Source organism: Cherax quadricarinatus, chromosome 74 (assembly GCF_038502225.1).
Source record: "Cherax quadricarinatus isolate ZL_2023a chromosome 74, ASM3850222v1, whole genome shotgun sequence".
In the NCBI taxonomy this organism is placed as follows: domain Eukaryota; kingdom Metazoa; phylum Arthropoda; class Malacostraca; order Decapoda; family Parastacidae; genus Cherax; species Cherax quadricarinatus.
This window is the reverse complement of record NC_091365.1, coordinates 3,287,537-3,302,112: the sequence shown is the minus strand read 5'-3', so window position 1 is coordinate 3,302,112 and position 14,576 is coordinate 3,287,537. Positions and strand designations below refer to the sequence as shown.

At 41.2% G+C, this 14,576-nt stretch overlaps 1 protein-coding gene across 1 annotated transcript; it reads right to left on the bottom strand.

The window, feature by feature from the left end:
• Positions 1-3,299: 3,299 nt before the first annotated feature.
• Positions 3,300-11,601, bottom strand: LOC128700166 (tubulin alpha-1A chain). Its single transcript, XM_053793152.2, has 7 exons — positions 11,448-11,601; positions 7,983-8,205; positions 6,079-6,380; positions 5,319-5,518; positions 4,862-5,036; positions 4,528-4,680; positions 3,300-4,047 (listed from the first exon to the last, which is right to left on the bottom strand). The coding sequence occupies exons 1-7, from the start codon at positions 11,448-11,450 to the stop codon at positions 3,748-3,750; spliced, it is 1,356 nt and encodes a 451-aa protein (XP_053649127.1). The 5' UTR covers positions 11,451-11,601; the 3' UTR covers positions 3,300-3,747.
• Between the last annotated feature and the right edge of the window lie 2,975 nt (positions 11,602-14,576).

Sequence of the window (14,576 nt, the reverse complement as noted above, 5' to 3'; positions counted from 1 at the left end):
TTTGATTTTTTCCTTTTTCTTTCTCCTACTTTTCGATTTATTTCACTAATAACTAGAGAATACCTCATTCAATGGCCTTAAAATTTTCAACATTTTTGTACTGTAACTGGGAATAAATTGTTGGAACAACTGACATGTTCACGTTTCCCACGACCAAAGTTGTTGTACCCATTTATATCCTCCTGGAATGGCTCGAATAACTTCCAAAATCCTCAGCGGTAGAGCTCAAACGTTCTAAAAAGTTGCCAGGAAATTCGACGACAACGAAGAGTGAAATTCAAACATTCAGCTATAGATATGACTTTTATTTTAAATTACGTTAAATAACTTGTAGTTTACCTCTTCAAGGACTTCCGCATTTAATGGCTGAAGGTCTACGGTGGTCCGTGGCCACCAGGCCACGGACTCGCACGGTGAGGTCCGGGTTCGATTCCCGGCGAAGGGTGGAAACATTGGGCGTGTTTCCTTAAACCAGTTGTGTATGTTCACCCGTCAGTAAAAATGGGTAACTGGGTGTTAGTCGACTGGTGTGGGTTGCATCCTGGGACAAAACTGACCTAATTTGCCCGAAATGCTCTACATAACAAGTGGCTTTCTATATAGTAGAATGTCATTGATGTCAGTTAGGCCTGTATACCTTGTACATGTACTTGTAGAAATAAAGATATTATTATTATTATTATTATTATTATTATTATTATTATATGTATATTATGTTAGGTAGTAGGTTGGTAGACAGCAACCACCCAGGGAGGTACTACCGTCCTGCCAAGTGAGTAAAACGGAAACCTGTAATTGTTTTACATGATGGTAGGATTGCTGGTGTCTTGTCTGTCTCAAATATGCAAGGTTTCAGGTACGTCTTGCTACTTCTACTTAGGTCACACTACACATACATGTACAAGCATATATATATACATACCCCTCTGGGTTTTCTTCTATTTTCTTTCTAGTTCTTATTCTTGTTTATTTCCTCTTATCTCCATGGGGAAGTGGAACAGAATTCTTCCTCCGTAAGCCATGCGTGTTGTAAGAGGCGACTAAAATGCCGGGAGCAAGGGGCTAGTAATCTCTTCTCCTGTATATATTACTAAATGTAAAAGGAGAAACTTGCGTTTTTCCTTTTGGGCCACCCCGCCTCGGTGGGACACGGCCGGTGTGTTGAAAGAATGTATATTACGGCCAGGACAGGACCTATTAAGTCTGGTTTGCGTGCAGGATCACATATTAGTAAAACAGTAAAAAAAAAAAGTTGAAAGTCGTTGGAATGTCTGCCATAACTGGAGAATGACTCCTCTGATCGGCTTCAATTTTTTAATACTGGTGGTTTTATGAATAGGCTCATTATTATAATAATGATGGGGAGCGCTAAACCCGTAGGATTATACAGCGCCTGTGGTGGGCATGGAAGGTATTCAGGCTTAATTCAGGGAACTGGAGCACAGATCCAATTCCCTAGATCAAGAGCCCCTCACTAGCGTCAAGGAGCCTCCCTTGAGGGGTAGGGGAAGTTAGTGATAAAGGGATAAATGTAATCAACGTTGATGTAATACAACAGTCGCTGTAAGCGACTTATTGTGCTGCCGTATTTTAGGATATTACTTTTATTTTTGACCTCTGAAAAGTTCGAATTAGATTTAGGTTTGGTAATATCCCAGTTTAAAAAAAATATATATATATTAGGACAGCTTCCTTATGATGATTTGTTAAGTTTTTGCTTCCCTTTAAATCTGGAATGAATGTATTTAATTGCATTTTCAAGCTATGCCGCACTCTGCAGTTTCAGTCACGTGCACTGAGCACCTGGGTTATGAAATACAGAGACGCCTTTATTTGATCGCACAACGACCGAATTACATGGAGGTTTATTACTGAAATATAAGAAGCGTAGAAGTCTTAAAGCGACTGTGGAAATAAAATGTATTTAGGATAAATAAACAGGCCCAATTCCTTGAATCAAGATCCTCTCACCGGCATCAAGGACCCGTCCATGAGGTGTATGATAGAATAAAAACCGAACCTTATCCTAAGTTCAATACCTGAAGGGTGTTCCAGAAGTCTCCGAGGCCGGTCCATGACCATGCCTCGCGGAGTTCATGAGTGTTCACGAAGTGCAAAGGAATTAATATGTTGGAGTGGTTGTGGAAGGAGCAGGGGGTCGGGGAAAGTTCTTTAAGACTTAAGCTACGAAACTGTCCGGGTGCAACGGTAACGACCCCATGTCCGGGTGTAACGGTAACTACCCCATGTCCGGGTGCAACGGTAACGACCCCATGTCCGGGTGCAACGGTAACGACCCCATGTCCGGGTGCAACGGTAACGACCCCATGTCCGGGTGTAACGGTAACGACCCCATGCAGCATTCCAAAGTTCCGCAAACAGTATGAAACAAAAGTTTCCTCCTCCCGATGTTTACCAGAGCTCGGCGGGGTACCCGCCGCCACACAGATTTTACAAACTAAGAGCGGTTATCCCACCTCAGCTTATTTCAAAGCCCAGTCGAACAACTGATACTGAGCAGAGTGCATTGCCAACCAAACCATGGGATGTGGCTGCAAAAAGTAAAGGGGAAGAAGTATTAAAATATCTAGGAAATTTGAAGCACTCTGGTTCTATCTGTGGATCAAGAGTCAGAGCATCACGGAACTTTCCTCATAGGATTATTACACATATTCATAGGGGGAGCGCTAAACCCGCAAGGGTCATCAAGCCCCTGGAGATATTGAAAGTATTCGGGTTCGGCCCAAGGAGAGGATAAAACAGATGCAATTACTGAGAGCAAGAGTCCCTCACCACCAAGGAACTTCCCTTGATGGCTTTCCTCAAAGACCTATACCAGAATACGGAGATTTAAACTTGCAGGAACACTGGTGGTTACAGATTTCGTGAAATAATGTAATTAAATTAAGCACTAAACCCAACATGAGGGGGGGGGGGCAGCTTTCATGAAAATGGGAGAAAAAAAAAATCAGTTATGCAGTGAAATAGAAGACAAGCAGATTCGATCCAAAGTATTATTTTTGGGATCTAAAGGGCCTTAGACATAACCTTTCGAAAGAAGTGCGTTAGTGATTATGATAAACACTATTTCAAGTGTTCATCACTGGCAAGGATTGTTCTGGATGCATTCGTGAAGTTCTTATTTACTGGCAAGTAGAACAATTCATGTTCATTAAACTATGATTATACTTCAGAGTACAGGCTATGCTTAAGCATACAAGTTATACCACATTTCCTCTCATTTGAATAAACTGTATTAATACAATCCGTGCGTCTTGGTAGTAAATAAGTACAAATAATTTATCTGTTACTGTTTATTGGGCATCCAATAAGAGTCGGAAAATCATTTTTTTTTTAGTAGAGACAAGAGATATGGACGGACGCCTCCAGTGTGGGAACTCCATCTCCACCTGACTAGATAAATCAGACTAGAAACTCACTCAAGGTTACGTGTCAACCAAACTACTCTTCAGTGATTACTAGAACTTTACTAGTAAAGATACTGACCTATTAATTTCACTAATTTTATGGAAAGAATTAGGTGCCATATTTAAATTACTTAAGTCATTCATTCGCTTAAGTATCTAATGTTTGAGTTCCATGCAGTACTTATTGAGCATTAATTAGTTCAGGGTAGAGACAGCGACAAACATTCAGAGTCTTCAAGTCTAGAGCAAGACCTTCATTAACTCATCTTTGAAAGACATTTTATTTTTTTTTTTTTTGTAGTCTTCCTTTACCATCATTTTAGTACTCTTCGCCGCCTTCTTCATCTTCTGCTTCAGTAGAGTCTACGCCCACCTCCTCGTAGTCTTTCTCTAGAGCGGCTAGATCCTCCCGAGCCTCTGAGAACTCTCCCTCCTCCATGCCCTCACCAACGTACCAGTGGACGAAGGCTCGCTTAGCATACATCAGGTCAAACTTATGATCGAGACGAGCCCATGCCTCAGCGATGGCTGTAGTGTTTGACAACATACACACAGCGCGAGATACCTTAGCCAGGTCAGCGCCAGGAACCACTGTAGGTGGTTGGTAGTTTATGCCAACCTGAAATAATCACATTTATATACTATCACAAGACATTAATGCACAGCTAGTAAGCAGAATTAGTCGAAGTAAACATTTAAAATATATATTAAGAGTACATAGTTTAGAGCGATACCCACTAAGGCTATAGTGTGCAGCATCAGAGAATTTCGGCTTTACTATCCTCGCATTAATGCTGGCAAACCTACACCCTATTCTCATACGGAGAGTAAACCCGTGTGGGCCAGTCATCACTCAGTCTGGTAAATGAAAACATTCCACCCCGTACATTTACTTCCGTTGACTATTTCAGAGGTATTTAAATTCACTAATACTAACAGGAAGGATGTCCTCTAAGTCTTCAAAAGTTTTATATATAACAGGCCAAAAAAAAAAAAAAAAATAAAATGAAGCTTTTACATAGGTATTACTACACCTTCAACCTTCCTCACTTTACGTCCAGACACAAACATCACTACATCTGGAGTTTCATTCCTTTACCTTAAAGCCAGTGGGGCACCAGTCTACAAACTGGATTGTCCTCTTTGTCTTTATGGAGGCGATGGCAGCGTTGACGTCCTTAGGAACAACATCACCGCGGTATAACATACAACATGCCATGTATTTGCCGTGGCGGGGGTCACACTTAACCATCTGCTCAAACAACATACGTCACAAGGTTGTTTGACTACGTGCCATATTAAAATATTAGAAGCAATTTATATAGAAGACTTGGGTGTTAAAAAGATACTGTATTTACTAACTCCTGAGTTGAAATGTTAAACTATAAAGTTCTTGTGTCCAAGCTCACACCAGAAAGAAGGTAGCTACTTACCTGGTTGGCGGGCTCAAAGCAAGCGTTGGTGATCTCTGCCACCGAGAGCTGCTCATGGTAAGCCTTCTCAGCAGAGATAACCGGGGCGTAGGTAGCTAGAGGGAAGTGAATACGTGGATAGGGTACCAGGTTAGTCTGGAATTCTGTCAGATCAACGTTGAGAGCACCATCAAACCTGAAGGCACATCACAAGAGTTTACCTATTATATCTCTGGATGCCTTATTAGGTCAGGATAAGGTGTTTATTTTTGCGAGTAACTTGGGTACCTATCTAAGTATGGGCAACAGATGCAAGAAAACTCCACTAGTCCCGTCCGGAACTAACCTAGATCCTTAAAATTGAAAGGTAGCCCTCTAATTACCTTCATGACAGTGTATTAAGGAATTTATATGCGAATGCTAGAAAAAAGAAAACTAGCTTTCAAAATGAATCTCATTCTTGTCCTATAGCACCTACCTGAGAGAGGCGGTGATGGAGGAAACAATTTGACCAATCAGCCTGTTCAGGTTAGTATAAGTGGGGCGTTCGATGTCGAGATTCCTGCGGCAGATGTCGTAGATTGCTTCATTGTCTACCATAAAGGCACAATCAGAGTGCTCGAGTGTTGTGTGGGTCGTTAGGATTGAGTTGTAAGGCTCCACTACAGCTGTTGACACCTGAGCAAGACTGCCAGAATTAGCCAAGGTACATAGTTATGCAGAGACAGAAAATTTTAAGGATTCCTAAATGGAAAATTTTCACACCTTGCGTCATTATGTACCGGAATGCGATGAAAATAAAGAATTCAGAGAAAACTCCCTCAGAAATGTTAAAAAAAAAAGTCGAAGTATTTTATTCAGAGTTGTATATTGTAAACCAATCTGTAAAAAATACCCTGACTTTGGACACTAAATAAAGCGTTACCACTCTTGAGTGTGTGACCTAATTCATGTCTGCATAAATCTCATTACGAGTGTGACCAGATATAAACAAATAGTTCAATGCCACTAACTTGGTCAGCTGTCAAAACTTTGCGGCCCAGTTCCTAGATCCATTATGTGCCTCTAATATTTTGACTGCCGCCCACAGGATGGATGTGGGGTACATAAAAATAACTATTCTCTAAGAGCTCACACCAAGTCTTTGTAAGAAAGCCATTACTTGATAGAGGATATTGATTTTATAACATTTGCACACTACGAGAGTACCTAAATATGAAGAATCAATGATGACTCACCTGCGGGGCGGGGTAAATTGAGAATTCTAGTTTACTTTTCTTGCCGTAGTCGACAGAGAGTCTTTCCATGAGAAGGGAAGTGAAACCAGAACCAGTGCCGCCGCCGAAGGAGTGGAAGATAAGGAAGCCCTGAAGCCCCGTACACTGGTCTGCCAGTTTTCTGATGCGGTCCAGCACCAGGTCGACGATCTCTTTACCAATTGTGTAGTGTCCACGAGCGTAGTTGTTGGCTGCGTCCTCCTTGCCTGTGATGAGTTGCTCTGGGTGGAACAGCTGCCGGTATGTCCCTGTCCGCACTTCATCTGTCACACAAAGAAGATTCTTAATAATGAGTCTCAGACAAAGACAAACCGATGGAAAAAATTAGGTCTGTACCTTAACAGCACAAAAAAATATCTAAATTAGCTGGCATCCTTTAAGATAAGTTACTATGTACCTCAGTCAGCCCTACGTACACTACTATTCTAATATATAGTTACCTCGCCTACGATATTTGTAGCCTTGGGATCTACTACAGCAAATCACCTAAAGCCAAAAGTATCAGAGTAGCTGTGAGAAAGATTACGCCAGTCTAGTGCCAGACAATATACTTCTCCACTCCAAAGTTAATGTATATAATATTCATACTGCTGTGTATATTATATACATAGGACATTTCTAATATAAACCCTACTCTGAAAAATTTTGATAGCTTCAACAGAACTATCTAGTGTCGGGCTCAACCTGTGTGCACAAAAGGTATTAAAATCTGAAGCTTACAAAAGATTCCAAAGGTTTCCCTTGTTAAAGAGCACCCTACCCTAAGGTGATGCTGATAGCAACACAAGACATCAAACGTCCTGAAACCTGTTTTCATACTTCAGACCCTGTTCTTGGTAAAGTTACCCAAATCCTATATATATTACCTCATATTTTGCAATAATTCAAGTAACTGCCTGAAAATGCAGAGTCCCTTGTTTACCAAGTTCTTTATTAATATTGTTAAATAAGTATCAATTAAATCTCTTATGTAAATTTCCATTAACTAAGTTGCCATGCTTTTTTTTTCACCACTATTCAATCATTCCATAAAATTTAAAATTCACCAAACCAATTTAAAAAATTTATTCGTTTGTAATTGACCATTTATCATTTGCAAATTTTATTTTACTTATGATTGTAGTTAACTGCAAAAGAAGTTTTACATAATATGAAAGAGTTAACCAAGTAGAATGTCAGGCTTAAGATTAGTTTTGACAGAAATGCGTTGAATAATTAGTGACTGTGCCTAATTTTGCAATAATTTACGTATATCTATTGCATTCCTTTCACTGCTCAAAATTACTATTATTATAGCAGGTTGGAGGAGAAGGTAATGCCAAGTTACTGGAGAAGATTTATAGTTATAATAATGGGGGAGCGCTAAATCCGTAGGATTATACAGCGCATGTGGGGGTGGAAGGTATTCAGGCTCAATTCAGGAAACTGGAGCATAGAAATTCCCTAGATAAAGAGCCCCTCACCAGCGTCAAGGAACGTCCCTTGAGGGGTATTAGAGAAGAGCCCATTTACCTTTAATTTCTTCGGGAGATGTTTTGCCTGCAGCACCTTTTATCACCCAGCAGTTCCTTTTTTTTTCAGGCACATGATCAATAACAATTTTAAAGAAAATTACTGTTGTACGGTAAAGTAGCGTTGTGGATTACGTGCTTGCACGTACGCTGATTACTTTATGTGGCTAGCAAGTGGGTGGGAAGTGAGGGACACTCCAGATGTCGGTAAGAAACTAAAATCTGATTTCTTTTCCTTATTATGGAACTACATTAATTTAGTGCATTTAAAAGAATTATTCCTCATTTTAGAAGTTATTCTTTTGTCCAGGTATAATGCCTGCCTTTAAACTTCTGAAATAGGTAGAGACTCACCGACGACAGTGGGTTCAAGATCCACGAAGACAGCTCTGGGAACATGCTTGCCGGCGCCCGTCTCGCTGAAGAAGGTATTGAAAGAGTCATCACCACCGCCGATGGTCTTGTCCGAGGGCATAGAACCATCGGGCTGGATGCCATGCTCGAGACAGTAGAGCTCCCAGCAGGCATTGCCGATTTGCACGCCCGCTTGCCCGATGTGCACGCTGATACACTCACGCTGTGGGAGAGCGAGGCAGTTGCAGAAGGCGAGGTGAAACAGAAGTACAAGAACCACTGAGTGACCAAGAATGCATAGAAAAGACTACGTATCTTTATGCTTTTATATTGTAGTTGATCGGAAATGACCGCACCGCTTGGTGTGACTAGAGAAGGTCAGTGATAAATGAAAGAGCTTTTAATAATAGACCTGGTGGTAAATAGCAACCCGGAGAACCAATTACAGGAAAATATCCTGCCAATAAATACACCATGTTAATCCTCCCCAATCCCGGCTTCCCCCACCACAAAAAAAAAAAATAAATAAATTACGGTTTATCGCTCCAGTAGGAAACCTATAGCGGTGACCTCACTCAATGGAGACTTCGAAGTGACAGGAATGGAGAGCGAGGGAGCGGGAGGGGGTGTCTAGGAACCCCGAAGACAAGGGTACATGGAAGCGGGGCGGGGGAAAAAAAAAAGCGGTAATGTCATAAATGACACGCAGAACCGAGATTCGGTACAGTTCAAGCCGAATATATACAGACTAAAATATTTATGTCACTAATAGCTAAACCTATGGGAAGCGTCATTGAGAACACAGAGGCTGTGTAAGGTTGTCTAGCATGCTTTATGCCACTGCAGAAGCAATGGGGAAGGGGGGGGGAGCAGAACAGTGTTAGGTTCACTCGCAGGATTCAGTGCAAGTCTCTCTGAAGAATATAACTCAGAAGCTTCTACTGGTAATCAGGTCTTCCGTAACATTAGATACGAGAAAAGGTCAAGAGAGGCCTGAGCTTGCTACCATCTGCAGCTCATAAGACTGCCATCCCCACGAGCCCCTTTGAGGCGGGGTAGATGGCAGACCAGAGGCCTAGCTTCTCCCTACGAGCCCCGTGAGGGCGGGGAATGTGGCTAGGCCTGGGGACACTTGGTCCCAAAGACGAGGAGGTACTGTACCTCCTCCCATGGGAGACTTAAGTCTCGAGACACTCCCCAGATAGGGAGCCAAGGCCGGGTCACCACTACTTGGAAAAGACCCGGGCCGGGAGAATACCGGCGAATAAAAAAAAAAAAAAAAAAAATTAGATACGAAGAAAAAAATAACATTAGGAAAACCTGAAGATTGGCGACTACACCGGTAGCAACATACCAGAGTGGAATTTACCAAACTACTTGCAAATTAATAAGGTCAGATTTAGTGATGGTAAGACTGAGAAGGATTAATCTCAGTGAGTAAGGGGAAGGCGTGTGGGGGTGACCCAGGAGGGGGTGACTGTAGGGAAGGAGAGAAGGGAGTGGGAGGGGGGGGGTTAAGGAGACAGTGGATCAATAAGAAACTAGAGACCTTCCTCACCATAGCAACACCTATTTTACTTACTTCCCACCTAACTTGTACGTATGGAAGCCTAGCCAATTGGGGACAGAAGTCCTCACTAATATAGTTAAAGAGGTTAATTCCTTGGATAGAGTAATTAGCCTTTTTAACTTCATATAACAGTTCCGTCCTTACACTTCCTACCTCACCATCAAATCAATCCTTGCACTCGTGCACTACGTCAGGTCCAATAGATTTTTACACTTTGGTATAGTTAAATTTTGTCTCCCTCCTAGTATGTGAAAAATGGAAGAGCATGAAGGAAAAAAAACTAAAGCAATTTGTCAGAAAACACCGAGGGAATGTATGCAACGAATCTTCTAGTACAAGACACGAAGTTATCCTAGAGCTTAAGTTAAGTAACGAAAAAGTGGTACAAGTTTAACCATGTACACGGGTGAAAGGAAGCGGTGGGAAGGCGTGTTAGACCTCAAATGAAGTTATACAGTGCCTTTCAGAGTAAAGTTTATTCAGTTAAGTGTACAAACAAAGAAGCTTGCAAGCAGTGTCAAGGCACTCCAGTGCATCCTAAACTACGTGGAATGATTATATATCTTTTTCATCTGGGGTAAAACGCTAAACCCATAGGAGTCCTATAGCGGCTGGGGAGGTATTCAGATGCTATTCAAAGGGGAGGATAAGCATTCAGGCTTAATTCGGGGAACTGGAGCACAGATCCAATTCCCTAAATCAAGAGCCCCTCACCAACATCAAGGAACCTTCCTTGAGGGGCCCCTCACCATAAGAGAGTTAATAAAATAATCAAGGCCGAAATATTTTATAGTAACCCCTACCCAGAAGGTTTTTAAATCTTGTATGACTAAACATACAACAGTCATCGTTCCTCCCATCTTCCCTCTCTAGGTCAGACAGGGACGAACTGGAAATTAAAATACCTTCCAAGACTTTTATTTTTAAGAGCCCTTAGAGTGCCCTTGACGCTCTACAAGGCACAGTATGAGCGATACCCGTTTCATTATGCTAGACCTGTCTTGCATGGAATTTTTTCCAGAAATGGTAGTAGGGGGGAAAGGATAGTTCTTTGTAGCTGGTACAGTAATTCAAGGTGGTTTTAAGGAACTTCTTGTTCATCAGGACTGGGTTTCAAAGTTTATGTTGCTCATTCTAAAGTTCCAGCACATTCTGGATAAGCTACCATCACATCCTCATCCCCCCGAAATCTCTCAGTCCCCACTATGAACAACCACAAACCTCCTTCCCCTCACAATGGAAGGGGAGGGGACAGGAACGTTGAATTTGTAGGGTGGGGGCTTTACAGGGTTGAAAAATGGGAGGTATTCACGTTACATCTGAAAGAGAACATATATTCCATAAATATAAAAGAAACTGTTAGGTATGGATAATGTTGCCTTGAATACTCAGGTTTAGTTAAGGTTAGCAAATATGCAGGCACAAATCTGAATATTAAAGTTATTTTATTTTAATAAACATTAATCTAAGGTTCAAATTAACAAAGAAAGCAGCCTCTGGATTCCCCGTCCCTGGAGCGCTACTGATCCAGTAACCTAGCAAAGTTATTTTAATCACGGAGAAGTGCTAGATCCATAGGGGTCATACACAGCGTGAAGGTGCTCAGATTTAATAGAGGAGGATAAGTTAAGTGCCTTGAACTTGGGACCATTCTGGGAAGTCCATAGTAGATTAACGTTTAGGTTTCCATTCATTATTAGATGAACAAAGAGGCTGAGTCGCTTAAATGTTTCGCCGTGCCCGGGATTGAACCACGGTCCATCCGGTTGTTGGTACACAGATTACAGCAAGCTAAGATGCATATACCAAGTTACACATATACAATGCACTGTACCATGAAAATTATAACTTCAAATGGCAGGAGAGAGTAAAAATGTAATAATAAAGAGACTTACCATAGTGTTAAGGTGAGCCTCACAAAGTGTATTAAGGGAACCCGAGTGAGATTGCTGACATAGTTCCCTCAACACACACTATATATACACCAGGCTGAAGGGCGGGGCTAACAGTATTCCACGAATCACAAGAAGCTGCAGACACATCCACCAATCATAACTTTTCTTCTTACCGCAATAACCAATCACATTACGTTATCTGGATGCGTGTAGCCAATGGTATTACTCGATCCGCTTGCGTGTAGAAAATCACGCTATGCAGCGATGATCTCATCGTATTGACCAGGTCTATGTTATTCTACACTGCCGTTAATGTCATACTAGTAGACCATGCCAGTGTTGTTAAATACACCACACCAATATTAATTATTGTAATTAACTTTTTTATATCTCGTATGGAGTCATGAGATAATATATGTAGAGGTGATTTTTGGTTAATGTTCCTGTTAGCTCGTGAATGTCTACAGTTTGTTGATAAGTGCTTTGTTTGCTTACACAGGCAAAGATAATTGCATGTTATGTGAACGTACGTGTATGTGCACGTGTGTATGCGTGTGTGTGCATATGATGCACGTGCGTGCGTTCGCGTGAGTAAGTGCGTACGTGTACATGTACGTGTACTCACCTAAATGTCGTTGCAGGCAGGGGGGTCGAGTCTCGGCTCCTGACTGTTTATATGTATGTCTGTGTACGTACATGTGTATGTGTTATGGCGTCCTGGTGGTCAGTGGGTTGCCATGGTGACCGCCATTACCTTCCCCTCCCTTCCCATCCCATCAACCACAACAATATTTGTGTGAAAACCCCTCACCCCCACCATCCAATCCCCTCCCTCCCTTCCTCATTCCTCCCCACTGCGTCACTCAGGTTTCCGCTTGTTTCACATCAATAATTGCTTTGACCGTTTCCTCATTATCTTCTTTTATCTCCCAAAACGATTTTTATTACGAACTTATGTAAGTTCGTCTAGCACAGAATTCAGGTGGAATGTACAAGTCTAGAAATAGTTTAGTCCTGGTATTTACCCTCTAAAATATTTGGAAAGAGTATTGATTTTCCAGTGATTATACTGCAGCTATCTTTATATCACTATTATACTGCAGTTATCTTTATATCACTATTATACTGCAGTTATCTTTATATCACTATTATACTGCAGTTATCTTTATATCACTATTATACTGCAGTTATCTTTATATCACTATTATACTGCAGTTATCTTTATATCACTACAATGCAACAGTTATCTTTATGGCACTACAATACTGCAGTTATCTTTACTTAAAAACTACCACAGTTATAGTGACATCCTCACAGTACTACAGTTACCGTCACATCCTCACAGTACCACAGTTCCCGTCACATCCTCACAGTACCACAGTTCCCGTCACATCCTCACAGTACCACAGTTACCGTCACATCCTCACAGTACCACAGTTACCGTCACATCCTCACAGTACCACAGTTACCGTCACATCCTCACAGTACCACAGTTACCGTCACATCCTCACAGTACTACAGTTACCGTCACAATAGTGCTGATCAAGTAATCTCGCACTGGTCGAGGAGGGTGCTGATGACCTGTTTGTAAGTTCCTGTAGTTGAGTACGGGAAACAGTACAGTGCCTCCTGGGCAACTGTTTGCCAAGATGATCCACTCAGTGTTTAAGCCATCAATGGCTTACCAGTGTTGGATATTAATGATTAAGCCATCTCTGGCTTATTTGTCATGAGTTTTCCATTCCATTTACAATATAAAGTATGAACACTATTGTTCTGAGGACAAACAGATATTGTGTAAATAAATTTGTTGTTTACATTGAATATTTTCAAATTTATATTTCATATTTTCAAAGGAAACCTCAAATAAGATTAAATATCCATTGAATATCAATTTTATAACCAACACTTTTTTGCTTCAGCTTGATGAAATAAAGCAGTAAATTTCTAAAGATTTCCCAAGAAGTTCATAAATGCGTCTTGGACAAAAACAAAAAAGTGACAGCACATAGTAGAACACTCAGTTTACAACCAAAAGGACTCATATTCGATCCCAAGGTAGGAGGCGATGTACTTAGAATTTTGAGAATCTTTGCACTTGCTGACCTTGTTTACCTAGCAGTAAGTAGGTACTTGGATGTAGGTGGCATCCTGGTGGGTCGTAATATGCCTTATAATTTTAGATAAGGCGGAGCTTGGAGATGAGCTGATATAAAACAATAGTTCTTAGCCTGTAAATTCAACTGTGCGAAAAGAAATCTACAAGAATAATTACAGTTTTAATCAATTCAGTCATATACAGCAGTTAAGCTGTGATTCCCTGGTGTGATAATTTGTAAAAGTGTTGCTGGTTCACGAGGTCATTTATGTAAATAAAGGTAGAAGAAGAAACAATTTCCTATCCGAAGGCTTTTTTTTATAGGAAAAAGGATTAGAATATTATTGGTATAGTTGCATTTTGGTTGTCGATAAAGGAGTGTTACGTACTGTACGTAGATCAGAGTAAACTCGACGTGGAATAGACGACTAGAAATAATTGAGATTAATGCTTTCTATATACTTGAAAAAATCTGAAATAATATTTTCCTTTAAATACTCGTAACGGGATCTACACAGTACCTGGCACACAATTATTGCTTTAAATGTGAGTCTGCAGTTGTACTCACCAACTGCAATAATTCTCGGGTTTCAGCTGGAAATCCGTATTGAATACTTTTTGTGTGTGGTATGTATGGCATCACGTGCCTCGCCTGACACGTTCTGGGGGGGTTGATGGTCACCTTCCATCCTATAATACTCATTGATCTTCAGATCGCAGATAAATAATTAACTTGTAAAAAAACCTGAACCAGAGGTAATCAACGTAAGTTGCTTGATAGAGAAACTTGATTTTATAGTTCAGGAGCTCTCGCTGTTGTTTGTAAACCATGGGCTCTTTCTATCCTCCGTAAACTATGGGTTCTCTATTGTTTGTAAACCAGAGGCCTAGCTTCTCCCTACGAGCCCCGTGAGGGCGGGGACTGTGGCTAGGCCTGGGGACACTTGGTCCCAAAGATGAGGGGGTACTTGTATCTCCTCCCATGGGAGACTTAGGTATCGAGATATTCCCCAAATAGGGAGCCAAGGCCG

Excerpts from the sequence above, each read along its gene's own strand:
- LOC128700166 (XM_053793152.2), bottom strand. Across the intron at positions 4,681-4,861 it reads GCTTTGAGCCCGCCAACCAG|ATGGTTAAGTGTGACCCCCG; the intron begins GTAAGTAGCTAC and ends TTGTTTGAGCAG. Across the intron at positions 4,048-4,527 it reads GGTGCCCCACTGGCTTTAAG|GTTGGCATAAACTACCAACC; the intron begins GTAAAGGAATGA and ends TGATTATTTCAG.